This window comes from Argopecten irradians, chromosome 15, assembly GCF_041381155.1.
Source record: "Argopecten irradians isolate NY chromosome 15, Ai_NY, whole genome shotgun sequence".
Taxonomy (NCBI): domain Eukaryota; kingdom Metazoa; phylum Mollusca; class Bivalvia; order Pectinida; family Pectinidae; genus Argopecten; species Argopecten irradians.
Window position 1 is genome coordinate 1,429,579 of NC_091148.1, and position 27,738 is coordinate 1,457,316.

Sequence of the window (27,738 nt, forward strand, 5' to 3'; positions counted from 1 at the left end):
TTAGAGCCCACCAATCATCATCAATAGCCCAAATGGGGCATGGATCATTCGACCCCAAGGGTGATTTGTCAGAGCCCACCATCATCAATAGCCCAAATTCTGATGAGGGTTGGCTTTACAAACAAATTGAAATAGAATTTATAAACATCTAAAACAATGCGATATTAGAATTAATTATCATCAGAATATTGGGTCAATAATGTTTTTAATGAAGTTTTATAAACATCAGACTTAAGTTGAGCAGTAAAGTTTTCTCGGTACCTGGAAGGGGTCAGTTTAGAGGTCGTAGTAAGCTGATGAAGTTGTTGATGAATTCACAGTACAGGAGATCGTGTGTTTGGTTAATTGTCCTGAGACACCAGTACGTGTTGTTATTAGAGTTGGTACAGTAACAGAAAGGTCGTCTGAAAACAGGCAATAGGATTCTCTATAGATATTCAGGAAGATAAAAGTGTTCGTGTAAATAATTCCTTGCTTTTTTTATTAAAAAATTATATATAAAATATGTTAAACAACATATTTCTCATTCATTAAAAACCGATATGCCATGGTTAAATTAATTTATAACTTTCAATCTCATCTTTACATACACACTTTTACTCAATGACCAGGGCCACAGTTTTTCTTAAACATTCCTATAACTTTTAGTAATTCTGTAACTTAAAAGATGCTCCATCGCTGACAAACTCGGTAATTTTCTCTATCAAAAAGCAGAAGCAGACAATTTAGTATTTTATTTCAGTTACAAAAGTTTCTAATACTTTAACAACATTTACCAATCCTCCAATTGAAAAGTTAGTGCTTCTAATTTTACTTCAAGTTAAAAATATGAAAAATAATTAATCGATCCCGAAAAAATTCTGTGACACTATGTCCAATATGGAATGCAGTAATGATTGCGCATGCACCGAGAGCAAAATAAATTACATTGTATTTTAAATTATTTTTTTATGTTAATTAGTCATATACATGTAGATATACAATTAAACACCAATTAATTGTTAAAATGATTGGTTATCATTTATGCCTGTCGGCGGTGTGAGCATCTTTAGAATTTACCATAGGAAAGCATTACACGGTTAAGGAAAAATCTAAAGTTTAAGGAGCCTTCCTTCTTATAATCTGTTATGCTTTCCTATGGAGAATTTTTTAAGATAAAGGATTCCTTTGATGTTAAGAAATGTTCATGAAACTCAGCCCTGATATAGAGAATTCCTTTCCCTTGCTTATTCAGTTTTCTAAAGACCTTAGCTGTATAATGTTACACGATTGTGTAACTGAATGTAAATATTTTCTCACTATTTATTCCTTATAAAACATTCAACGAGTACAGCTATCTTGATTGTTGGAGTAATAAGCTGGCTCTGAGCTAATACAAATTTGTGAATATTACAATCACAGATCATGATAGAGTGTTGTGTATTTACTAGTAATGAAATCAAGAAATAGATACCTCTACAAGATTTTAAACAAGACAATCACAATCAGTTTTTTTATTCAATAACATTTTGAAGTTATATTTACATAATCTCTAACTGCCTATAAACCCACAGATGGAGGAGGGGAGATAACTCAATTTGTGTTACTCGAAAAAAATTTACTACATCAAACGAAGACATCAGAACATAAAATCATTAATGACATATATATTAGATATGCTCTACTATTCTCGTTAGCTAATTTGCTATCACATGCATGCAGGGAAATATATAGCATACCAACATGGTAATTCTATTACTCAATGAAGACAAGGTCCATATTTCTATTGTGGCATCACGACCAGGTCAATATAGCTATATACCTTTAGTTATAGTTACTGGTTTACCGCCTATGGGACTCCACCCATTATTAGGTTAGTCAATATTGTGATTGTAAGCGACATTCAAATATCAATTTTTTCAGGAAGATCAATTTTTTTTGGGAAGATAAACTGACTTTCTTTACATATTTCTTCAATAGTTAGCATTAGAAAAAAAAGTCAACTTATTTCAAATTAGTTTTTATCAAACCTGATATAAATATTAAGTAAAATTAATGTTTTTATCATATCTAATTACATATTAAGTACCTTTGATTAAGTACATATATGGCATTATAACTCGTTGGTTGAATCGTTAATAATGACCGAGGTCAATACCAGGGTGGTATAACACCATATAGACCTCAACAAAGGTCCATATTTGATAAACCAATGTATATGAAGCATATATATAGTATCAAGAGGCGTAAATAGCACAACAAGCAAGCTGAGTGTGAATAGCTCATCAGATATATAGGTGACAAAGGAAAAGACGACATTGTATGTTATTTTTAAATGAATCATTTCTACAGTTTCATCCTACAATTCTGCATCCGTGTACTTGACCCACTCATCAAACTTTAAATCTGTATGAAGTGAAACCTGTTTATAAAGACAACACAGTCTTAAACCTATCTATAAAAACAACACAGTGTAAAACCTGTCTATAAAGACAACACAGTCTTAAACCTGACTATAAAGACAACACAGTCTTAAACCTGGTCTATAAAGAACAACACAGTCTTTAAAACCTGTCTATAAAGGACACACAGTCTTAAACCTGTCTATAAAGACAACACAGTATTGTAAAACCTGTCTATAAAGACAACACAGTCTTAAACCTGTCTATAAATACTACAAGAGTCATAAACCAGTCTATAAGACAACACAGTCTTAAAACCTGTCTATAAAGACAACACAGTCTTAAACCTGTCTTTAAAGACAACAGAGTCTTAAACCTAATCTATAAAGACAACACAGTCTATAAAGACAACACAGTCTTAAACCTGTCTATAAAGACAACAGTCTTAAACCTGTCTATAAAGACAACACAGTCTTAAACCTGTCTATAAAAGACAACAGTCACCTGTCTCTAACTGTAAAAACCTTGTCTATAAAAGACAACACAGTCTTAAACCTGTCTATAAAGACAACACACAGTCCTTAACCTGTCTATAAAACCTGTGATATAAAACAACACAGTCTCTAAAGACAACACAGTCAAATCCTGTCTATAAAGACAACACCTGTCACAGTCTTAAACCTGTCTATAAAGACAACACAGTCTTAAAACCAGTCTATAAAGACAACACAGTCTTAAAACCTGGTCTATAAGACAACACAGTCTTAAACACTGGTCTATAAAGACAACAGTCTTAAACCTGTCTATAAAGACAACAGAGTCTATAAACCTGTCTATAAATGACAACACAGTCTTAAAACCTGTCTATAAAGACAACACAGTCTAAAAACCTGTCTATAAAGACAACACAGTCTTAAACCTGTCTATAAAGACAACACAGTCTAGAAACCTGTCTATAAAGACAAACACAGTCTAAAAACCTGTCTATAAAGACAAAACAGTCTTAAAAACCTGTCTATAAAGACAACACAGTCTAAAACCTGTCTATAAAGACAACACAGTCTTAAACCTGTCTATAAAGACAACACAGTCTTAAACCTGTCTATAAAGACAACACAGTCTTAAACCTGTCTATAAAGACAACACAGTCTTATAAAGACAACAGTCTTAAACCTGTCTATAAAGACAACAGTCTTAAACCTGTCTATAAAGACAACACAGTCTTAAACCTGTCTATAAAGACAACAGTCTTAAACCTGTCTATAAAGACAACACAGTCTTAAACCTGTCTATAAAGACAACACAGTCTTAAACCTGTCTATAAAGACAACACAGTCTTAAACCTGTCTATAAAGACAACACAGTCTTAAACCTGTCTATAAAGACAACACAGTCTTAAACCTGTCTATAAAGGACAACACAGTCTTAAACCTGGTCTATAAAGACAACACAGAGTCTTAAACCTGTCTATAAAGACAACACAGTCTTAAACCTGTCTATAAAGACAACACAGTCTTAAATCCTGTCTATAAAGACAAACACAGTCTTAAAACCTGTCTATAAAGACAATCACAGTCTTAAACCTGTCTATAAAGACAACACAGTGGTAAAACCTGTCTATAAAGACACAACACAGTCTTGTAAAACCTGTCTTTAAAGACAACAGTCTTAAACCTGTCTTATAAAGACAACACAGTCTTAAACCTGTCTTAAAGACAACACAGTCTTAAACCTGTCTATAAGACAACACAGTGTAAAACCTGTCTCTATTAAAGACAACACAGTCTTAAACCTGTCTATAAAGACAACACAGTCTTAAACCTGTCTATAAAGACAACACAGTCTTAAACCTGTCTATAAAGGACAGCACAGTCTTAAACCTGTCTATAAAGAAACACAGTGTATAAACCTGTCTATAAAGACAACAACAGTCTTAAACCTGTCCCTATAAAGACAACACAGGTCTTAAACCTGTCTATAAAGACAAACACAGTCTTAAACCTGTCTATAAAGACAACACAGTCTTAAACCTGTCTATATAAGACAAACAACACAGTCTTAAACCTGTCTATAAAGACAACACAGTCTTAAACCTGTCTATAAAGACAACACAGTGTAAAACCTGTCTATAAAGACAACACAGTCTTAAACCTGTTCTATAAAAAGACAACACAGTCTTAAACCTGTCTATAAAGACAACACAGTCTTAACCTGTCTATAAAGACAACACAGTCTTAAACCTTGTCCTATAAAGACAACACAGTGTAAACCTGTCTATAAAGACAACACGTGTAAAACCTGTCTATAAAGACAACACAGTCTTAAACCTGTCTATAAAAGACAACACAGTCTTAAACCTGTCTATAAAGACAACACAGTCTTAAACCTGTCTATAAAGACAACAATGTAAACCTGTCTATAAAGACAACACAGTCTTAAACCTGTCTATAAAGACAACACAGTCTTAAACCTGTCTATAAAGACAACAGTCTTAAACCTGTCTATAAAGACAACACAGTCTTAAACCTGTCTATAAAGACAACACAGTCTAAAACCTGTCTATAAAGACAACACAGCCTTCATAGCCAGCTGGTCTGAATACATAGGTCCTAAGAAATTGAAGCAGGTGTTGGTTGATACACAGAATTAGTGGCTGAGACAGGTTTTACTGTAATGTGGACAAATTAACTGATCACAAAATTGAGTCACACAACATAGTGATGTTAGTGTTCCAGATCTACAGGTTTGATTTACTGAAGATTAGGATTGTACATCAAAATTATTTTTTCTTTTAATAAGAGCATATTGTTAAAGAATTACATGTATATAAGTCCAAAAAAAAAGTCTCTTTAGGGTTACACCACCGACCCTTATTTTTTATCCTCGATCCTATTCGTTTTCCCCACTTTTCCAGGAAAAAAAAAAAATAAAAGTCAGGATTTTGATCTCAGACTCGGGTTCCAGCCAGTACTTTAGAGTGAAAGACACTAAAAAAAAGAAGAAAAAACCCCGACCTACCGACCCTATTTTTTTTTTGCGAATGTAACCCTTAACAGACATTTTTTCTTTTCTTTTTTTTAGGCCTAAACATGTGAATATTTCCCCATTTGTTACCTTGTTAGATGTATATGATTACGTAGGTTGTAAGTCAACCTATAGCAGTACTTATAGATATTCCATTTCATACCCTGTGATAATCAAGCATTACACTTGACTTTGTTTCTTCAGCTACAGAAACTATAACTTTTTTTATTACACAAGTTTTCAATAATTGTTCAAAAATTAGAATTTGTTTAAAAAATGTTCAGATTGTAAATATGATTTTTTTTTGTGTAAATATTTAAGTCTTACAAATCATATGGAATTATACTCTACAACATCCAAAACGGGATGAAATTGATTTTAAAAATGCAAAAAACAAAGTTTAGAACTTAAGTTGAAGCTGCAGGGCGGATTACAGATAACTATAAACCTCTAAAGGTAGGAGAGTAGAATTGGAGGTTATATATAGTAACATATGTCACTAAGTTTCTTCTGAAGGGTAGTAAACAAATAAATATAAAATGCAAAAGCAAAGCATCACATTTAAAATTAATCATTCTTCAACTAGAATGAATACTGGAGAAAACAGGAATATGTAATCTGAAGCTGTTAAGCTCTAACATAACTATAGCAACAGCCTGGGGTCAAAAGAGGTGAGAGGTCATGGGGTTAACTGGCTTACTGGTCCAAAGTGGAGCAGTTTTCCAATGGGAGTTGTCCATCAGAGCACAGTCCATGTCTCCGCGTTTGCAGGCAGGGTGTTTCTTGCGGCGAATTTTTTCATATGGCGGCAGATTCCACTTAGCTGCTATCAGGGTACAACGAAAGGAAGCCATGTACAAAGGGGAGATAACTCTAGTCTTACTTGTACAGCAAAACAATAAAGTAACAACTTGTCTTTTTCAGAAATAGAAATCAAAAATAATTCTTATATTTTGTTAGTGGCTCTATTCTACTTTCAGTTTCCCTTTAATCTATGTTAAACTAGATCGGAAATATCTGCATGGCTATGAACTCCCATCTGGTCGAGCGTATGAATTTTTCACAATACTGACAATACTGTTACATATGACATACACTTAAGCCTATACTTAACAGTCAAATAATTTCAAAAGTAGTGTCAAAGTTGTGTGGTCTTTTAATTCCAATAGTAAGATCGTGTTGACAAAATAGCATGCATTGAAAAATATCCTTGCAAAGTTTTCATTTTTTTCTTGTTTTAATCCGTTTTTGGGTGGAACTATATCCAGAAGCTATGTTAAGGCTGTTCTGTTTATTAAGCTTGGTGACATCAACACTAGCGCAAATGGGAAATTTTAAAGATATATACACTTATTGTTTTGAATTTGAATAATCGTAATGGAAATATAAGTAATAAACTGTTACCAGATTGGACATACAGTTGATATGAAGCCAAACTCTCAGTTATATAAATATTCATGGTGCCCTAACGGGCACCATTCTATCTATCTTCCTTCCGGATGGGCTTCATATCAACTGAGGTACATTGTATGTTTAATCTACCTGGTAACAGTATATTGCTAAAGTTTATCATCTAAGCTTAATAACTCCTGCCATTTCCGTGTGGATAGCTGGCTCCCAAAGCATTGTCTAATATTTCTCTCAATTTCTCAAGGGTAACAATGTAACATTGAAATAAAATATATTATAATCAAGTTACGAGTTCAATAATTTGATATGCAACGAGCCTTTAGAAATATTAATAAAACTTTAAATTTCATCTCAATATATAAAACAGTAGAAATCTGGTTCTCGGATTTGCCGTTTCTATATACTGAGACAATCATGCGACATCATATATATAGATTTAATCAAACATCAAAACTACATGTGATGTCATAATATTGTTATTACACATGTGTCTTATGATGTTTATAACATGGTCGTATGACATGGCTGGACGGGCCAGCATGTGACAAAGAAAGTTTTCATTTATAATCTGAAGTGCCATTTAACCAGTTCAATATATATACTAACAACAATGATATACATACCGTATTTGACCCAATAAGCGCCCAGGGCGTTTGAAAAATTGAAAAAATGAAAAGGTGCTAATAAGATGAAATTATGAAAAAGTGCTAATAAGACGAAATTATTGCAAATCTAGACAGTTTTGTGTAGTTTTGGTCTTTGTTTAAGCGTGGACAATTGAAATCGAGGCCTCAAAAAGGGGGAGGGGCGCTTATAGGGACATGGGCGCTTATTGGGTGGAATACGGTAGTTAGTATAGATATGGTTTTGAGCCATTGAAAATGAGAGAAATAATTTGTTAATAATTACATGACTCCTGGTTCAACAGATTTTTTTTAATAGGCGGAATCATAGAACGTGGGATAAAACTAATATATAATGGAGAATTCATAATAACCCAAAGCACGCAGATACATATACAGCAAAGAGTTATACAGTGGAACTCGGTTAATACGAACTCGAAGGGACCGAGATAAAACTTCGAGTTATCCGAGTGTTCGAATTAAGCGAGTTCTCATGTCTACTGACGATCTCTTTACTAGGTATATATAGACTAGTTCCATGTTCTTAAAACGATGTGAACAAGAGAGATGTCAAAACCGCCAATGGTAGTTGCAAAATTATAACAAAAAAATCGAGATATCTATTTTGAAATGCCGTTCTATGGTAGATTTATGAAAAAGAAATTGGCATTTTCCGCGATCTCGATCGATGTCCAAAAAATCTCAATTCGAGTTATAAGAACATTTTATGTATGATTTTTGTCATTCGGACCCAACATTTACGGACAGTCGGAACCGGCAAAGTAGTTCGTATAAAGCCAGGTTTTCAAATAATCTGAGTTTGTATCAACCAAATTTCACTGTAATTAAAACAAGTAGCCCAATGGCTTTAATAGTCATCTGTTCACCTTTGGAAAATAATTAGTTTTTCAAGATGGTGACTTTTGCATCCATCCTTTTCAGATTGACCCAAAATATAACAATACTCCGTCGAGATCACATCAGGATAATTTCAACAAAATAACAAACTGTTAGAAATTGAGAAGTTAAAAATGTGAAAAGTTTACGGACGGCACATGACACAAGACAGAGTATGGAAGGCACACGACGTACACCGACAGATGAAGCACAATGGGGCAGATGACCTATTAATAAGAAATTAAAAAAGGAGATACGTTATGCTTGATTTTCAAATTTTGATCGGTCCAATTTTGTCACCATGAATATCTAATGAGCTGTCCACGTTATCTAACTATTTTGGGATGTCTTACAAGTCCATAGGGGCGGTGTTTTCCAGTGAGTATCGTCCATAAGATAACATTCCATTTGCTCTCGCTTGCAAGCCGGATGGTTCATTCGACGCATTTTTTTGTTACGAGGTAGATTCCATGTGCGAGCTAATACAAGAATTGGTGAAACCAAAGAAAAAAATCTTTGATTGTTAGATGAGGAAGACACAAAGAGAAATAGCTCATAAAATTATGATGATTGTGAAAGGTATGTTTTCGTAATTGTTGCAGTCTTATTCAATATTAACATGTTACAGAGTTATTTCCCCTTACATATCAAAATTCATTGAGATGTCATAAAGTTGTGTATGAAAATAACGCCCTTTTCTCACATAATTCACAAGGATATCCCATGGTTTCTAAGGAAAAGATAACTCTATCTTACACAGGGGGGTGTATGACAGCTCTCACGCACTAGACAGTTACATGACGTCATTATTACATACGACATATCCCCATCAAGCATTGTAGATGACTTCATTAATTTTGATGCATTAAGACATCTTGCAATAATAGGGCGATGAAAAAGCTGGAAAGCAACTGAAATTTCATCAACTTTTCTACTAAGTAAGGGAGAAAAAGAATCAAACATGGGTCTGTCAAGTGGACTGGGATATCTCAACCCTCGTGAAAAATTTGGCTTCTCAACTCTCCGGAAGCGTTGGGTTGATAAGCCAAAATCTTTCACTCCGGTTGAGATATCCCTGTCCATTTGACAGATCCATGTAAGATTCTATTATTCTATGACGTTACCCGATATACCTATCCATAACGGGAGATACAGAATGGATAAAACCAAAAATTATCAAACTAATTAGACCTGGGAAGAGACATGCCTACAAAGACTTCAAAATACTTTGAAAGTACTTTTTATATAATAAGTAGCCTTTTACTCAAAATTTCTAAGCAATACTTTGAAAGAAATAAAATCCCAAATAATTTATAAACTACACTTCTTGAAAATAAACTTCATGCATGTTACCTTCAAATTATCAAACTTAATGTGCAATTATAATAATTAATCAGTATTTGGTGATTTTCTATTTTATGACTAATTGTTTACTTTGAAAAGATATTTTTTTCTTGCATATTACAGAGTTATCTCCCCTTGCAGGTAGGTATTGATTGTGATGTCATGTGTTTGCAAGCTTAACGACATACTTTTCGGAAACAAAAATGTGAATTGGGCTCACAAAATAATGACATAACAATCGATACCTACCCGCAAGGGAGCTAACTCTGTAATATGCAAAGATGGAATAGAATTAGCTGCAGGACGTTGTAGATTTGAACTTTGGCACAGAATGTGTTACAATAAAAAATAAGGATCTTATTGAATGTCTACATATACTGCTAGTGTCTAACCCTCTTGTCATCAAATACAAATCATAACTGTTTTTTGTAATTGCTTTTTTTTTTTTTTTTTTTTTTACAACGCTCTATCAATTGCAGCAATAATTCCTAAATGTGCTAAAACTGCAAATAAACATAACAAAAAGCAAAAACACAAGTTCTGAGAATGCTTTCTATTCTATTGCTGTCCATAACATAACAAAACAAAGTTGTATTCAAATTCATTAAAAATAACATTGAGTTGTTAAAGTGAACAGTCGGGCAAGGATGGCTAAAGTCGGTAAAAAAGGTGCGAATGTATCCAGTATAATTTCTTATGAAATGGAAAAATAAAAATCTCTCGTCAAAATCTGTCTGCGTACGAAGAAATTAATTTAAATTATGGGAATTCTAAAACATCCTCCCGGCTCACTATGTCCGTGGTTACATTTCCACAAAGCCTCGCTTTCAATGCTTTCAACTTTTCTTTACTTTAATGGTCAGAACTGGGAAACTAAGCAGAACTTGACCGTTGTATTAATATGTGAGAACTTTTGGAAGGCCAATGAACGCAATAGACTGGTTTTCTTTGCCCGACTATTCACTTTAAAAATTTGAAAAGAAAATTATTTGAAATAAAAGGGGACAAAGCGACTGGAAACAAGACAAAACAAGAGGCCTAGAAGCCTTATCCATATGTTACATGTTTAGTGGACGGGGAACAGATGGACTCAAGACTGGCAACATGAGACAAAGGTTACAAAAATAAGATGAAACTGTTTTGATACTAATTTTGTTTTAAATAATTTGTTGATATAATACCTATAAGGTTACCTCCCTTGTTAATAGATCACCTCCCATACTCACTGGATTATCTCCTTTGTTTACGATACACCCCCACCCCACCACCACACACACTTAACCACTTTATTACCCACCTTGCTCACATAATGAAAAAATTGCTTACTGTAAAGCTTTTTTTACCAACTGAAAGGAATCTCAACTAATGCATGACTTCCTTATTTAATATATTACAGTTCATCTTATTAACTTTTTTGCATTACCTACCCCTCCCTTTGTTTTCTGTGTTATTATCCTTTGTTTTCTGTATTACCTCCCTTGTTTTCTGTATTATATCCATTGTTCTCTGTATTACCTCCCTTGTTTTTGTATAACCTCCCATGTTTTCTGTATTACCTCCTTTGTTTTTTGTATTGTCTCCCTTGTTTTCTGTATTACCTCCCTTGTTTTCTGTATAATCTTCCTTGCTTTCTGTATTATCTCCCTTGTTTTCTGTATTAACTCCCATGTTTTCTGTATTATCTCCCTTGTTTTCTGTATTACCTCTCTTGTCTTCTATATAATCTCCCTTGTCTTCTGTATTATCTCCCTTGTCTTCTGTATTATCTCCCTTGTCTTCTGTATTATCTCCCTTCTCTTCTGTATTATCTCCCTTGTCTTCTGTATTATCTCCCTTGTCTTCTGTATTATCTCCCTTGTCTTCTGTATTATCTCCCTTGTCTTCTGTATTATCTCCCTTGTCTTCTGTATTACCTCTCTTGTTTACTGTATTATCTCCTTTGTTTTCTTTACTTCCTTGTTTTCTGTATTTCCTTCCTTGTTTTCTGTATTATCTCTGTATTATCTCCCTTGTTTTCTGTATTATCTCCCTTGTTTTCTGTATTATCTCCCATGTTTTCTGTATTATCTCCCTTGTTTTCTGTATTACCTCCCTTGTTTTCTGTATTACTTACTGAGTGAAATGCCCTGTCTATACTAAGAATGAATCAGCCTTTGTGTCAGTATGTATAGTGTTTTATTTTTACACAGCTGTAGATCTATTTTGTTGGTTAACTTCTGGTGTGTCCACGAATAGTGAACTAGTCTACTATCAACAAATGACAGTGCTATACTTACAATCCCACAGCGGTGGGGTTCTCCAATGTGTGTGGTCATGAGTGAAACAATTCATGTCTGGTCTATTACAATCCCGATTCTTCCTCCTTTTTCTAAATTTTCTTCTTTTTCTTTCTTTCCTTTTATCTTTCCTGCGTTGCCTTTTATCCCTGATTGTGTCCCTGTTCAACAAACACATAGTAAAACAGTAAAATAAACACTGTACAGTTACACAAATAATTAAATATTAATTACATAATTTTGAATAAACCAATACTTTATTTCCTTTACACAGGCAAAATTTCTTACCTGAAATTGACCTGAAACAAGCAGAATACTATATTTCAGGTTAAAAACTGAACTGAATTTCATCTAAAATGAATCTGAATTTCTCTTTGATCAGAAAAAGACTTTACCTGAATTTCAGATTCTTTTGAGGTTAAGTCTCCTTCCAGTCATGTTCAGGTAAATTTAACGTCAATGTCATTTCCTGGTTGATTTTATGTCAATGTCATTTCCTGGTAAATTTCATATCAATCTCATTTCCTGGTCGATTTTATGTCAATGTCATTTGGTAAATGGTACATTTGTATCACTTGACAGTATTTTTGAATTGTAGCCATTTTTGAGTAGATCAGGGGTTGCAATCAGTGCTGAGGAATGTTTGGTGAGTTTGGTCATTTGTATAGATATTTTAATGACACAGATTTTGTTTGGAATACAGTAGATATTATTCTTAATATTTTAAACTTTATTGACCATAAGAAATGAGTGTGACCACCCAAAAATACCAGAGGCGCCTTAACTACTTCTAAACCATGAACTTTGTGGATATAAAGGACTGGATCCAGTTCATAGCAAGGAGCTTATGGCCCTAACCATGACAAAGGATCAGGTCAACAGGCTACTAGGGTGCAGCATCTACACATGTTTAAAACCTCTTTCAACACTTACAGTCGGGTAATGCTACTATAACGAGAGAACCTATCAAAGTCTTATAAGAAGTCACAGAAAAGAAATTAATCCTCTGACAAAAAGTCACATTTTAACAAGCATTTTTCACCATTTAACATATTGTTCAACTTTTAAGTACCTGAAAATATATGTAGATGTTGTAATGACTGATATTGATGGAAATATCAATCAAAGATTGTTTTGCTATTTAATGATGATTTTTAATGATCCACATTCAAACAGGTTCACATTCTTCAACTCTAAGAACATCACCATCAGTGGGTCGAATTACAGTCAAACTTCCCATGGGATACAAAAAAGGAGTTTTTTCTTATAGCTAAGTGGAAGCTATACACTAGTCAAATTATGTTGGGTTAGGTCAAAGCTTGTCTAATAAAACATGTGGTCTTTATACAGAGGTAGTAGCAAAGGCAGTGGTCTTTATACAGAGGTAGTTGCTAAGGCATTGGTCTTTATACAGAGGTAGTTCACTAAGACAGTTGTTTTTATACACAGGTAGTTGCTAAGACAGTGTTTTTTTATACAGAGGTAGTTGCTATGGCAGTGGTTTTTTTATACAGAGGTAGTTGCTAAGGCATTGGTCTTTATACAGAGGTAGTTGCTAAGGCAGTGGTCTTTATACAGAGGTAGTTGCTAAGGCAGTGGTCTTTATACAGAGGTAGTTGCTAAGGCAGTGGTCTTTATACAGAGGTAGTTGCTAAGGCAGTGGTCTTTATACAGAGGTAGTTGCTAAGGCAGTGGTCTTTATACAGAGGTAGTAGCTAAGGCAGTGGTCTTTATACAGAGGTAGTTGCTAAGGCAGTGGTCTTTATACAGAGGTAGTTGCTAAGGCAGTAGTCTTATTACAGAGGTAGTTTCTAAGGCAGTGGTCATTATACAGAGGTAGTTGCTAAGGTAGTGGTCTTTATACAGAAGTAGTTGATAAGGCAGTGGTCTTTACACAGAGGTAGTTAATAAGGCAGGTTTTATCGTATTTTACTTACGTTAAGTTGTCATCACAATCACAGTCAGGGTCGAGGAGGTCAGTAGTGTCGTAACCATCCATGTTGTCAAGGTAACCAGGACCATTGACATCGTCGCCGAATTGTGACAGGTACGAGTCTTTAGGTTTGGTGATCTTAAGGTGGCGTCGATATGTCTAAAAAGAAAATCATGTACATCAAATGCATTAAATTCTTGTAACATCGTATAAGATATAAACTTTATCTTTTCACATAGAAAATTGTATTCTGAGATCCTCCAACATCTTGCGATACTCCTGAATCATCTCGTCTACCTGCCCCTTGTCCTTAAAACCCCCTAAACCCTAATATTACCCCCAATCATACCCTGAGATCCTCCAACATCTTGCGATACTCCTGAATCATCTCGTCTACCTGCCCCTTGCCCTTAAAACCCCCTAAACCCTAATATTACCCCCAATCATACCCTGAGATCCTCCAACATCTTGCGATATTCCTGAATCATCTCGTCTACCTGCCCCTTGCCCTTAAAACCCCCTAAACCCTAATATTACCCCCCAATCATACCCTGAGATCCTCTAACATCTTGCGATATTCCTGAATCATCTCGTCTAGCTGCCCCTTGCCCTTAAAACCCCCTAAACCCTAATATTACCCCCCAATCATACCCTGAGATCCTCTAACATCTTGCGATATTCCTGAATCATCTCGTCTAGCTGCCCCTTGCCCTTAAAACCCCCTAAACCCTAATATTACCCCCCAATCATACCCTTGAGATCCTCTAACATCTTGCGATATTCCTGAATCATCTCGTCTAGCTGCCCCTTGCCCTTAAAACCCCCTAAACCCTAATATTACCCCCCAATCATACCCTTAGATCCTCTAACATCTTGCGATATTCCTGAATCATCTCGTCTAGCTGCCCTTCCCTTAAAACCCCCTAAACCAATTACCCCCCAATCATACCTAGATCTCTAACATCTTGCGATATCCTGAATCATTTCGTCTAGCTGCCCTTGCTACTTAAAACCCCAATCATACCCTGAGATCCTCTAACATCTTGCGATACTCCTGAATCATCTCGTCTAGCTGCCCCTTGTGGTCCTTCCAAGCGTTAACATCATTGTACAGTTCCTGATCGCACACAATCGTGTTGTTAGGGAGCTGGCGACAGCGATGCTCAAAACGCTCCATCTCTAAAATAAAAAAAAGATTATTAAGATACATCAAACATTTATATCCTCCACCCTTTATGATACCAAAAATTATCATAACATTCATGATGAAAACACTTGTCAAAGGCTGTCAATTTATCTTGAGAACTTGAGTACACAACCAATATGGCTTTACTCTCTCAAGTGATCATAATTGGTTTCATTTTCAAAGATGTTCAATAATCCATTAAAATCAATCTTTTGCAGTGAATTAAACTTTTATGGAAACATACACAAAGTACACACTGTTGCTGTTATTAGATGAATTCTAGAAGCGCGACATCATATTATTGTTGAGAAAATTGTGTAAGCTTTGTTTTTGTAATTTGAAGTGTACACAGAAGCTACTTACGAGGATACTGTTCTGTTAATTCATCTGTTAACATGGCATCTGTGAGGTCATATGGCACCTGTCGCTTACGGCGACTGATGAACTTCGGGGTGAAGTCTGCAACAATACAAATGTAATACAGAACTTTCCATAATCGCTATCAAAATATGTAGAGGTCAATGTACCAAGGTCAATGTACCAAGGTCAATGTATCAAGGTCAATGTACCAAGGTCAATGTACCAAGGTCAATGTATCAAGGTCAATGTATCAAGGTCAATGTACCAAGGTCAATGTTTGTACCAAGGTCAATGTATCAAGGTCAATGTATCAAGTTCAATGTATCAAGTTCAATGTACCAAGGTCAATGTACAAAGGTCAATGTACAAAGGTCAATGTACCAAGGTCAATGTATCAAGAGCTGTTTGAGAACAGAAAAGCTCGCCTCAAAGAGCTTAGGTATGCAAGTACATTTTTGCCTATTGAGCCCCTTCAAATTCTCCAAACTTTGTCCCCCCCGTATGCGTTCCCTCAATATCCATAACAACATATGAATACATGATCGATAATCTTTCAGATGTAATATTAATCCGATATTTTTAAGTCCAATGATGTATACCTTTGTTGACATGATTCATGAGAAACTGTTCCTGATTCCGTCGTTCCTGTGGATTCATTCGTTGTGGACATCTACAGTTCCTGCGAGTTGTTGCCGTGTAGGGGCTGTCAGCCTGGATACTGATGTCCCTAGAGCGACATTTCTGTAACCGTGGTAACTTCCTCCCCGGTTCCTGTACACACTGGTACCTCTGTGTTACAAACATTGTGTATTCTAAATACATGTTACTGTATACATATATCTATAATAAATAAAACTAATATTTCCGAAACACGATTGATAAATGATTGACTCGTGCCCTATCCTGGCACTAAATCATCTAGTCACACCTTACGCCACTGCTCCACACCCACATCCTTACATATGGACATTTCTGTGATAAATTAATAGTTGATACTAACATGATCACAGTGGATATTGTCTATTAATGATTTGAATACCTAGATGGTACAAGTGTTAATAGATACTGTGGATCTCTGTCATGCAAGATTTCTAACATATGTCACTTAATAACATACACAACATGAAGTAACAGGACCAACACCAGGTTTTAATTTGATTGATAGTGGTTATAATAACTGGTCCGTCTGCTGGATACCTTATGGTAGAGAAAAGAATATCACACATGGTAGGATACAAAAGACAAAAGGGCCCACTTTGAATTGGTTCTTCAGCTTATTTCTCACATACTGGAGGTCGTGACCCTGAGTACTGGAGGTCATGACCACGTGTAGTGGAGGTCGTGACCTGGAGTATGATTTTTACCTGTCCAACTTTACAAGGTGGCTTGTTTTTAGACTTTGAACACTGTTTGAGTATCCGGCGTTGTTTACGTGTGGCATACTGGAGTATATGGGCAGGAATGTTGTCCATGTTACTGAGATTGTCAAGGAATAACTGATTCTGTTCCTTCATCAAGATCTTCTGCTTGTTCTTTGTCACTTTACTGAGGAAATAAAATAAAGACTCTCATCAGTCAAACAATTTTCTTTTTATAGGTTTGAGCACATTGTGTTGATAAAACAAATATATATGTATCTGGCCTAGTTTGCATTCCTGCCAGGTACAAAATAAGGGCTCTGACTGTTCTAGTAGAGCACTGCCACATTGAATCACTCGGGAAAAATTTCCTTTTTTTTTTTTCTGGTTTCAAATGATTTCAGGCTTATAGAAGCATGTAACTGTATATACCATTTTTGTATAAAACTAATAGAACATTCATTAATGTCTCATCGCTCACCTCAATGTCACAATCTGCAGAATGGCAGGGTATACATTTTCCTTTGAAAAGACAGACCATATTCATATGTAACACAAACAATATCTGACTGACTTAAATCTTTTTATCTGGAACATACAGACAAAGGTGTAAATATTTTTTTTTACTTTGCTCCACTAGCAGTTATGGGCAAAAATATGAGAGTTTCGAGATACCCAAATGATATGGTAAAGTACAATTTATTGTCTATTAGTCCCACCTTCCGGTGATTATGACGGCACAAAAATCACCTCATATGATGATGTATAATTATTACAGGAAGGTGGTACTGATCAACAATACATTGTACTTAACCCATATCATGTTGGTCTAAAGACAACACATTATCTGTCTAGAAGTCTTTCGAGCTATAATATTGTAGCTAATGGAGTTGAGTGCTTCAACATTTAACTTGATTAAATATATCATCGAAAAAGTAAGAGATGCAACTCCTGAACCAGGTACCGAATGGTATATTCAGTATTATCTGGTGCTGCTGGTTGCACCAGATGAACCTAGAAGATACCATTAAGTACCTGGCTATATCAGGAGGTGCATCTCTTATTTTTTCGATGATCCTACTATGTTTTTAAGATGTCTCTGTATCCATTAGGATCCTCCTGACGACCAGAAGATGAACCACAACACACATGAACTTATAGCAGGACGTTGGTTCTTCAGAATTTCTCCTTCTGGAGTTTTTCTTTTTGTTCACCTTTGATTAAATATAGGTACCTCACGACAGTCCAAATAAACATTACAATAAATGAAGCCTTAATTTTCACACTTGAAACAACACATGACTCTGTACGCTTACCCTCTCTCAAGAAGTATGGTGTCCCGCCAAGGCTTTTTCATCTGAACAAAATTTTTGTCATTCACACTGAAATTAATAATTTACAATTGATTATTTCCTTATTGACGTTGGTAAAAGCAGAAAATTATCAACAGAATTTTGTCAAAATAATTGTGCATCCACAAAGTTTCCTGACACATGCCTGAGTATTAACCACATACACTGGCATACTTTTAATAACAGTAGCAACTTGATTTTGTACCATCAGTATGGATTATAAATTGGCTATGACTCAATCTAGAGTCTATGACTCAATCTAGAGACCCATTGAGAATTATTATTTGTAACAGCATCGGCATTTGCGACAATTGATTCTTGCAATTAACCTTTGACCTCAAAACTGAATTACACGCTGAAATATGTTGGTTTACACTTCCTGGTCATTAGCCTGATTCAGATTGACGTCTGTCTTCTGTCAATATCTGTCTCGGACTGATTCAGATTGACGTCTGCCTTCTGTCAATATCTGTCTCTGACTGATTCAGATTGACGTCTGCCTTCTGTCAATATCTGTCTCGGACTGATTTAGATTGACGTCTGTCTTCTGTCAATATCTGTCTCTGACTGATTCAGATTGACGTCTGTCTTCTGTCAATATCTGTCTCTGACTGATTCAGATTGACGTCTGCCTTCTGTCAATATCTGTCTTGGACTGATTCAGATTGACGTCTGCCTTCTGTCAATATCTGTCTCTGACTGATTCAGATTGACGTCTGTCTTCTGTCAATATCTGTCTCTGTCTCAGACTGATTCAGATTGACGTCTGCCTTCTGTCAATATCTGTCTCAGACTGATTCAGATTGACGTCTGCCTTCTGTCAATATCTGTCTTGACTGATTCAGATTGACGTCTGCCTTCTGTCAATATCTGTGTGGGACTGATTTAGATTGACGTCTGTCTTCTGTCAATATCTGTCTGCCTTTGCATATCTCTAGGAATTCAGGATTGAGTCATACTCCGGCCTGTGTAATTTGTCGGATGTTTCAGACTTGATGTGTCCTAGATACAGAATAACGTCTGATACTTCTTGTCACTGTCCCAATATGTCGTCTTTTGAACTGTCTCTAGCTGGTTAGAACTGGGAGAGTTTAAATGTTACAATTAGGGGTGTTAAAGATGTGGTATTGTATCAAAATGTCACTTTGAACTGTCCTCGTATGGTTCTTAAAATGTTACCGGGTGGATGTAGGTTTTGCGTCGGGAGTTTTGAGAACGTGACTTACCATGGGCCGTAACAAACTTTACCTCGTGCTCAGGTAGTTTTGAAGTGACTCCAGCCAGGTATTGGTAATCCTGCCATGTCCAGTATGGTCGGAGCAAGGTCCACATTCATTACTTCGTTGGATATCCTAGAAAATAAAGACACTTAGACTTATCTTAGACACGTAAACTTCTACCAAAGACACATAAACTTACAAAGAATGTAAGTTTACTTGACAATTAACTTACAAAGACACCTACATAATAACAAAGACATGGTCACAAACTTACGTTGTAAGACACGGGTAACTTACAATAGACACATAACTTACTAAGACACGGAAACTTACTAAGACACGCTAAACTTACAAAGACTATGTCAACTTACAAAAGACATTTAAACTAACTAAGACAAGTAAACTTACTAAGACACTATAAACTTACAAGACATTTAACCTTACATTAAAGGGACACATAAACTTACAAAGACATGCTGGTGAAACTTACTAAGACACATAAACTTACTTAGACACCTTAAACTTACAAAGACACACGTTTAACTTCCAGAAGACATGTAAATTTAAACTATGACACGTTAAACTCTACAACAGACATGGTAAACTTTATTAAGACACTGTTTACTTACTAAGTTACGTTTATGCTTAAGACAAGACACGTTAAACTTTTACAAGGACACGGTAAACTTCATGTTCACCTGAGTACATTATAACTTTTATTGAAATTTGACGTCATTTAATGGCCAGGTCAATCTTTCTTAGGATTTGCATAACTTACAAAAGACAAACGTGAACTTACAAAGACACAGTAAACACAGAATCAAGGGTGGACTTACACATTTAGTGAGGAAATTATAGTTTCTGAGTGAAGGCAGTTATCTCTATTAGACACCTGTACTGGAAAAATGAGCCAGGACCCTGTAAAAGCATAAATTTGATACGGTGCCATTACAAAGTAAGGCCACCTACTTAGTACTTAACTTACCGTAGGTTGCGAGTAACGGACAACCAAGTCTTGAATTTTCAATACTGTTATCAGTCAGTATCACTACTATACTTCATATAGATCGATCAATACGAAGAGGAGTATACCAAGTACGTTAAGATCATTTGGTGGTGATTTTCATGGTAACTAGGTACCTCGATATAGGTGCACTACTATATACCCCGTGTAAAAATTGTAAAATGGATGCCTCATTGACTTATACAAAATGTGCGAGGTTATGTTCCGGGAAAAATTGGTAAAAAAACAGTTACATCAACATGATGTTCATCTGAGCTACATAATTGTTTACTTGGTTTGATGTGGGACTATTAATGGACAGGGTCATCTAAGGATAATGCCAGTACTACTTAAATAGTGGAGGAAGCCTCCCACATAAAAAGGAAGGTAATTCAATTTGTTTGTGATGTACTTACCCTGGACCTAAGTGTGATGTTGGGACCACCGTATGAAACAGTAAATACTTGCAATGTCATGCTAACTCACCTGGACAAAGGTTTGGATGTTGGGACCCCGTAAGAACAGTTATACTTTGATGTCATGCTTGTACTTACCTGGGACCGAGGTTTGATGTTGGGGACCCTGTCCCGTATGAACAGTAATACTTTTGATGTCATGCTGTACTCACCTCGACCGAGGTTTGATGTTGCCGGGACCCCGTGTTTGTGATGAACTGTTAATTACTCTGACTGTCATTGCTGTACTCACCTGGATCGAGGTTTGATGGTTGGGGACCCCGAACATGAACTCTGAGTAATACGAGGTTTGATGGGACCCCGTCATGAACAGTAATACTACTGATGTACTTTGATTTCCTGTACTTACCTCGATCCGAGGTTGTTTGATGTAATACTTTGATGGGACCCCGTTTGATGTTACCCCGGTTTGAACAGTAATACTTTGATGTCATGCTGTACTACCTGGACCGTGGTTTGATTGCGCTCGAGGTTTGATTGATGTCATGGTACCTTACTCGTTCCCCCGTATGAACAGTATAATACTTTGATGTCATGCTGTACTTACCTGGACGAGGTTTGATGTTGGGACCCCGTATGAAACAGTGAATACTTTGATGTTTCATGCTGTACTTACTGGACTGGTGACCGGGTGATAGGTTTGATGTACATTTGTACTCCCGACCCCGTATGAACACGTAATACTTTGATGTCATGCGTGTGTATACTTACCTGGACTTAGAGGTTTGATGTTGAAAGGACCCCCAACACCCCGTCCCTTGAACAGTAATACTCTGATGTCATGCTGTACTTACCTGGACCAAGGTTTGATGCAGGGACCCCGTATGAACAGTATACTTTGATGTCATGCAGTACTCTCATTACCGAGGTTTGATGCCGGGACCCACTTGTAGGTTTGATGTCATTGCTGGGATCGAACCGATGTTGGGACCCCGTATGAACAGTAATACTTTGATGTCATGCTGTACTTACCTGGACCGGAGGTTTGATGCCGGGGACCCTGTATGAACAGTAATACTCTGATGTCATGCTTGTACTTCCCTGGACCGAGGTTTGATAACCGGGACCCCGTATGAAACAGTAAATACATTTGATGTCATTGCTGTACTTACCTGGATCGAGGTTTGATGTTGGGACCGCCCCCTCATGGAACAGTAATACTCTGATGTCATGCTGTAGCTTACCTGGGACCGAGGTTTGATGCCCGGGAACCCCGTATGGAACAGTGGCACTCTGATGTCGAAGTCGTATGGTAAGCCCTTGCCCTTGATGACACCGTACTGACCGAGGTGATAGCCATGGTCGGATGTGTAGATGATTTAGGTGTTGTCTAGTTCTCCAGCATCTCACAACTCCGGTATAAAACTACAAATACATCTGTATTATTGTCTAGTTCTCACAGCATCCACAACTCAGTATAAACCTACAAATCACATCTGTATTATGTTGTCTCCCAGCATCCAAACTTGTACTCTCCCTGTATATATTGTCTAGCAGCATCCACCAACTCAGGTATAAACCTACAAATACATCTGTATTATTGTCCTAGTTCTCCCCAGCATCCACAACTCAGTATAGAACCTACAAATACATCTGTATTATTGTCTCTCAGTTCTCCCAGCATCCACAACTCAGTATAAACCTACAAATACATCTGTATTATTGTCTAGTTCTCCCAGCATCCACAACTCAGTATAAACCTACAAATACATCTGTATTATTGTCTAGTTCTCCCAGCATCCACAACTCGGTATAAACCTACAAATACATCTGTATTATTGTCTAGTTCTCCCAGCATCCACAACTCGGTATAAACCCTACAAATACATCTGTATTATTGTCTTACAGAAGTTTCACCCCGAGCATCCACAACTCAGGTTAAACCTACAAATACATCTGTATTACATCTGATTTGTATTATACTGTCCTAGTTCTTCCCAGCATCCACAACTCGGTATAAACCTACAAATACATCTGTATTATTGTCTAGTTCCTCCCAGCATCCACACCCTTGGTATTTAAACCTTCATTAGATGTACAATCTTCGTATTATTGTCTAGTTCTCCCAGCATCCACAATTCCGGTATAAAGGCTTCAAGATACCTGGACTGTAATTGTCTATTCTCCCAGCATCCACAACTCAGTATAAACCTACAAATAGTTTGGGTCCCTTATTGTCTATGTTCTCCCAGCATCCACAACTCGGGTATAAACCTGAGATCCTCAGAGGGATGATCTTGCGCAGCCCACCAAACGAATTTTATTGGAAATAGCCTGACAAATGAAAGAGGGAATGGCGGGACTTTTCTCTCTAGTATTCAAACTGTTAAACATCAAATCAAGATGGTGGTCGCAACTTGCTATAGGCAAACTAGGTCGTATGTCTCATTGGGGATATGTCTGTAGGAACCTACATAGGAATTTGAGGGTTACGGCGTATCGTTTGTCAAATGACTTTCTGAGAAATATGCCGGTTTGTAACAAACTTTAACTGGCGTAAAATCCAAGATGGCCACTCAGTCGGCCATTTGTTGATCCGATCAGTTTACCAAAATTTTGCCAACGTAGGGAGTCCTAGGGATATACATATGTTTGAGAAATGATCCCTTCAGTTACTGTATTTTTGAGGTTATTGTGGGCAAACTCCAGTAAGTATGACTTTTGAAACTAAAAACTCTCAAAATCCATTTGTACCTGGCGGCCATCTGTTGGGAGACGTGATCAGTGTACCCAAAATGCAAATGTAAAACTGGGGTGCTTGGGTAACCCCGTACATATGAAATTGAGGTCATCCCTGTTACCTGCTTTTTGAGTTTTAGTTGGGTAACAATGTCTTTGGAACTGTAGTCAAAATCCAAGATGGCTACCTGGCGAGGGTTTGATGTTGTTGTCAAAACGTCAGTTTCCCAAAATGCAATATGCACTACCAGGAGGTCCTCATGGGGAATACATATGAAATTTGAGATAATACTAATCCCTTCATGGGCCATACTTTCTGAATATATTCGAAAACTCCCCGTATGACAAACTTTAACTATCAAAATCTTACAAGATGCCGGGACTGCTATGTCGGCCAATCTTGTGATGCTGCTCAACTGGATCGAGGTCCCAAAATTTAGTTTGATTGCTGTTATTATCTTACCTAGGGTCCAAGTTGGGAAATGACAGTATAGTTTTTTGATGTCAATGCCTTTGTAAATTTCTGAGCACGGAGACCCCCCCCCTAGAAGAGTAACAGCTTTAACTTTAACTATCATTGTTAGATGTATTGTTCATTGACCGATAGTCATACAAAAGGTTCTGATGCAATATATGAAGGACAGTAACTGAGTAGTGTAATTGAGATCAAACATATTTATAAGTGAGAAAGTAATTTCAGTACCATTTAATCCCCCCCCAGGGAATTAGGATAACAAACCCCCCCCCCCCCCCACCCCCCCCCCCCCCCACTTTGACTAGCAAAATGTCCAAGATGTTTTAGAAGGACAGCTAAATCTTACCATGGGACTGTAAGGTAATTATAGTGTCAAGTCCAAATGCATTCACAACTAGGTCAACGGACACCTAACTTATGATGTAAGGTATTAAAGATCCCTTCAGATGTTAAGAAGGACCAGTAACTTACCGGTAACCAAAGGTAACATTGAAGTAACTAGACGTGCTGTACTGAAGGACATAACTTACCGATGTAAGGTATTATTGAAGAACACAGATGTTATGAAGGACAGTAACTTACAGGATGTGTTAAGGTATTATTGAAGAACAGACGTTTGAGAATCCACATAAGAAGTAACTAACCTTACCGATGTAAGGTATTATTGAAGAACAGATGTTAGAAGGACAGTAACTTACCGATGTAGCTCCAAGGACAGTAAACTTACATATTGAAGAACAAGATCCTGTTACTCTAGACGTTAGAAGGACAGTAACAAACTTACGATGTAAGGTATTATTGAAGAACAGACTGTTAGAAGGACAGTACTGATGTATGAATTATTACATGTATAGATGTAAAGTACAGTATTATTGAAGTACAGGGGAAGTATTATTGTTAGAAAGGACAGTAACTTAACCGACAAATGGTATAAGGTATTATTGAAGAACAGATGTTAGAAGGACAGTAACTTACCGATGTGTATGAATGTAACAGATTAGGTATAACTTACCGTTATGTATTGTCTTAGTATCTTGAGCATCATCAAATTGATGTTATACAGGACATAACTTACAGAGGATGTTAGAAGGACAAACCTAACATACGATGTATTATAGGTATTATTGAAGAACAGATTCGTGTACAGACCATAACTTACCGTTATTTAAGTGTGACAGTACAGACTTAGAAGGAAGTAACTTACTGATGTAAGGTCCATTTTTGATTGAAGAACAGATGTTAGAAGGACAGTAAACTTACCGAAGTACGTTTTTGAGGTATTATTGAAGTTAACAGATTGTTAGAAGCAGACAGTAAACTTGTTACCACTCCTCTCTCTTTGTATGGTATATAGAGCAGGATCGTTACGATTTTTGTAATACTTATTATTGAAGAACAGATGTTAGAAGGACAGTAACTTATCCGATGTAAGGTTTTATTGAAGAACAACGTTAGAAGGACAGTAACTTACCGATGTAAGGTATTATTGAAGAACAGATGTTAGAAGTGACAGTAATCTTAGTCCCATGACAGGTATTATTGAAGTACTAGATGTTTGAAGGACATAACTTACTGATGTAAGGTATTATTGAAGAACAGATTTTAGAAGGACGACGTAACTTACCAATGTAAGGTATTATTGAAGAAACCAGATGACTGTAACTTAGAAGGACCGTAACATACTGTTGTAAGGTATTATTGAAGACACAGATGTTAGAAGGACAGTAACCACGTACCAATGTAAGGTATTATATGAAGAACAGATGTTAGAAGGACAGTAACTTACGATGTAAGTAAGTATGATTTAAGAACAGACGTTAGAAAGGGACAGTTAACTTACCGATGTAAGGTATTATTGAAGAATGTTAACAGGTACACATGTTAGAATTTTGAAGTGCAGTAACTTTACCGATGTAAGGTATTATTGAAGAAACAGATGTTAGAAGGACAGTAATTACCGATGTAAGGTATTATTGAAGAACAGATGTTAGAAGGACAGTAACTTACCGATGTATTAGGTATTATTGAAGAAACAGATGTTAGAAGGACATAACTTACTGATGTAAGGTATTATTGAAGAACAGAAGTTAGAAGGACAGTAACTTACCGATGTAAGGTATTATTGAAGAACAGATGTTGATACTGAGGACAGAAACTTAGGGCCGATGTGGGGGCAGAGTAATATTGATGAACAGGTCTAAAGAACAGTAACTTACCGTGTAAATAAATAAACAAAACCATATTATGAAGAACAGAAGTGTGATACTAAATCTAAACAAAGTCATCATAGTGGGTCTAGAACAAGTTAATACCGTATACTCAAAACCATCATACGGGTCCTGAAAACAAAATTATACTCTGTTATAGCGTGTACATAAGACAAAACATCAGTACAGGTCTAAAACAGGAATTTATACTCGATTAATAATAATATACAAAACCATCAAGTACAGGTCTAAAACAGAAGTTTATACTCGTTATAAGGTATTATTGAACCAAAACCTCATTCAGATCTAAAAGGACAGATTTTATACTCGTTATATAAATACTACAAAACCAACAGTAAGTACGGGTTCCTAAACAACAGAATTTATACTCATTAGGTTGTACGTCAAAACCATCAGTACTGTCTAAAACAGAATAGTATACTCCGCTTATTGTACTCCAAACCATCAGTACAGGTCTAGAAACAGAATTTATACTCCGTTTATATAATATAAACAAAACCATTAGTACGGACTAAAATAGAATTGTAAACTCGTTACAGATGTAAAAAACCATAGTACGGGTCTAAAACAGAATTTATACTCTGTATTGGGTATAAGCAAAACCATAAGATACAGGTCCTAAAACAGAATTTAACTCTTATATAAAACAAAAACCAGTCAGTTCCAGGTCATGAAAAACAGAATTTATACTCGTTAAGGTATACTCAAAACCATCAGGTACAGCTAAAACAGAATTTCTACTCGTTAGGTGTACTCAAACCATAAGTACGGGTTCTTTAAACAGAATTTTATATCTTTATATGTAAACAAAAACCATCAGTACAGGTCTAAAACAGAATTTATACTCTTTTAGGTGTACTCAAAACCATCAGTACAGGTCTAAAACAGAATTTATACTCGTTATATATACAAAACCCATAAGTACCTCGGTCTAAAACAAAGAATTTTATACTCGTTTATAAATACAAAACCATCAGTAAGGTCTAAAACAGAATTTTACTCGGTTATATGTACTCAAAACCATCCGAACAGGTCTAAAACAGAATTATACTCGTTAGGTGTACTCAAAACCATAAGTACGGGTCCTAAAACAGAAATTATACTCGATAGTATAAATCGAACACCAACAGTAACAGTTCTAAAACCAGAATATATACTCGTTAGGTGTACTCAAAACCATCAGTACGAATCTAAAACAAGAATTATAATCTGTTATATAAACAAAACCATAAGTACGGGTCTAAAACAGAATTTATACTCCGTTCTCGATGTACAAAAACCATCAGTACAGGTCTCTGAAAATCAGAATTTTATACTTATAGGTGTACTCAAAACCATAAGATACTGTCTAAACAGAATTTGACTCTTAAAAAAATATAATATTCATGGCTTAGTTTTATAAGATCAAGCAATTAATAATTTATGTACATATCTAAGTAAAGAACAAAAACAAGAAATTATGTAAAATTTGAATGTAACGGTACCAGTTGATGGACAGCGTGGTGAAGAACAA

General features: G+C 36.0%; 1 protein-coding gene across 8 annotated transcripts in view; it reads right to left on the bottom strand.

The window, feature by feature from the left end:
- Nucleotides 1–5,933: 5,933 nt before the first annotated feature.
- Nucleotides 5,934–27,738, bottom strand: part of LOC138308479 (extracellular sulfatase Sulf-1-like) — a 75,896-nt gene continuing 54,091 nt past the window's right edge. For 6 of the 8 annotated variants that reach the window (XM_069249463.1, XM_069249466.1, XM_069249467.1 and 3 more), the window contains 8 exons: nt 18,109–18,174; nt 16,799–16,979; nt 16,034–16,223; nt 15,438–15,533; nt 14,913–15,067; nt 13,893–14,047; nt 11,956–12,116; nt 5,945–6,231 (listed from right to left, as the gene is read on the bottom strand). In XM_069249463.1, the coding sequence (XP_069105564.1) occupies nt 6,068–6,231; nt 11,956–12,116; nt 13,893–14,047; nt 14,913–15,067; nt 15,438–15,533; nt 16,034–16,223; nt 16,799–16,979; nt 18,109–18,174 (1,168 nt within the window). In that variant the 3' untranslated portion in view covers nt 5,945–6,067. Of the gene's footprint in view, nt 6,232–8,650; nt 8,815–11,955; nt 12,117–13,892; nt 14,048–14,912; nt 15,068–15,437; nt 15,534–16,033; nt 16,224–16,798; nt 16,980–18,108; nt 18,175–27,738 lie in introns of those variants that run through there. The other 2 variants (XM_069249471.1, XM_069249469.1) reach the window with 2 other exon arrangements.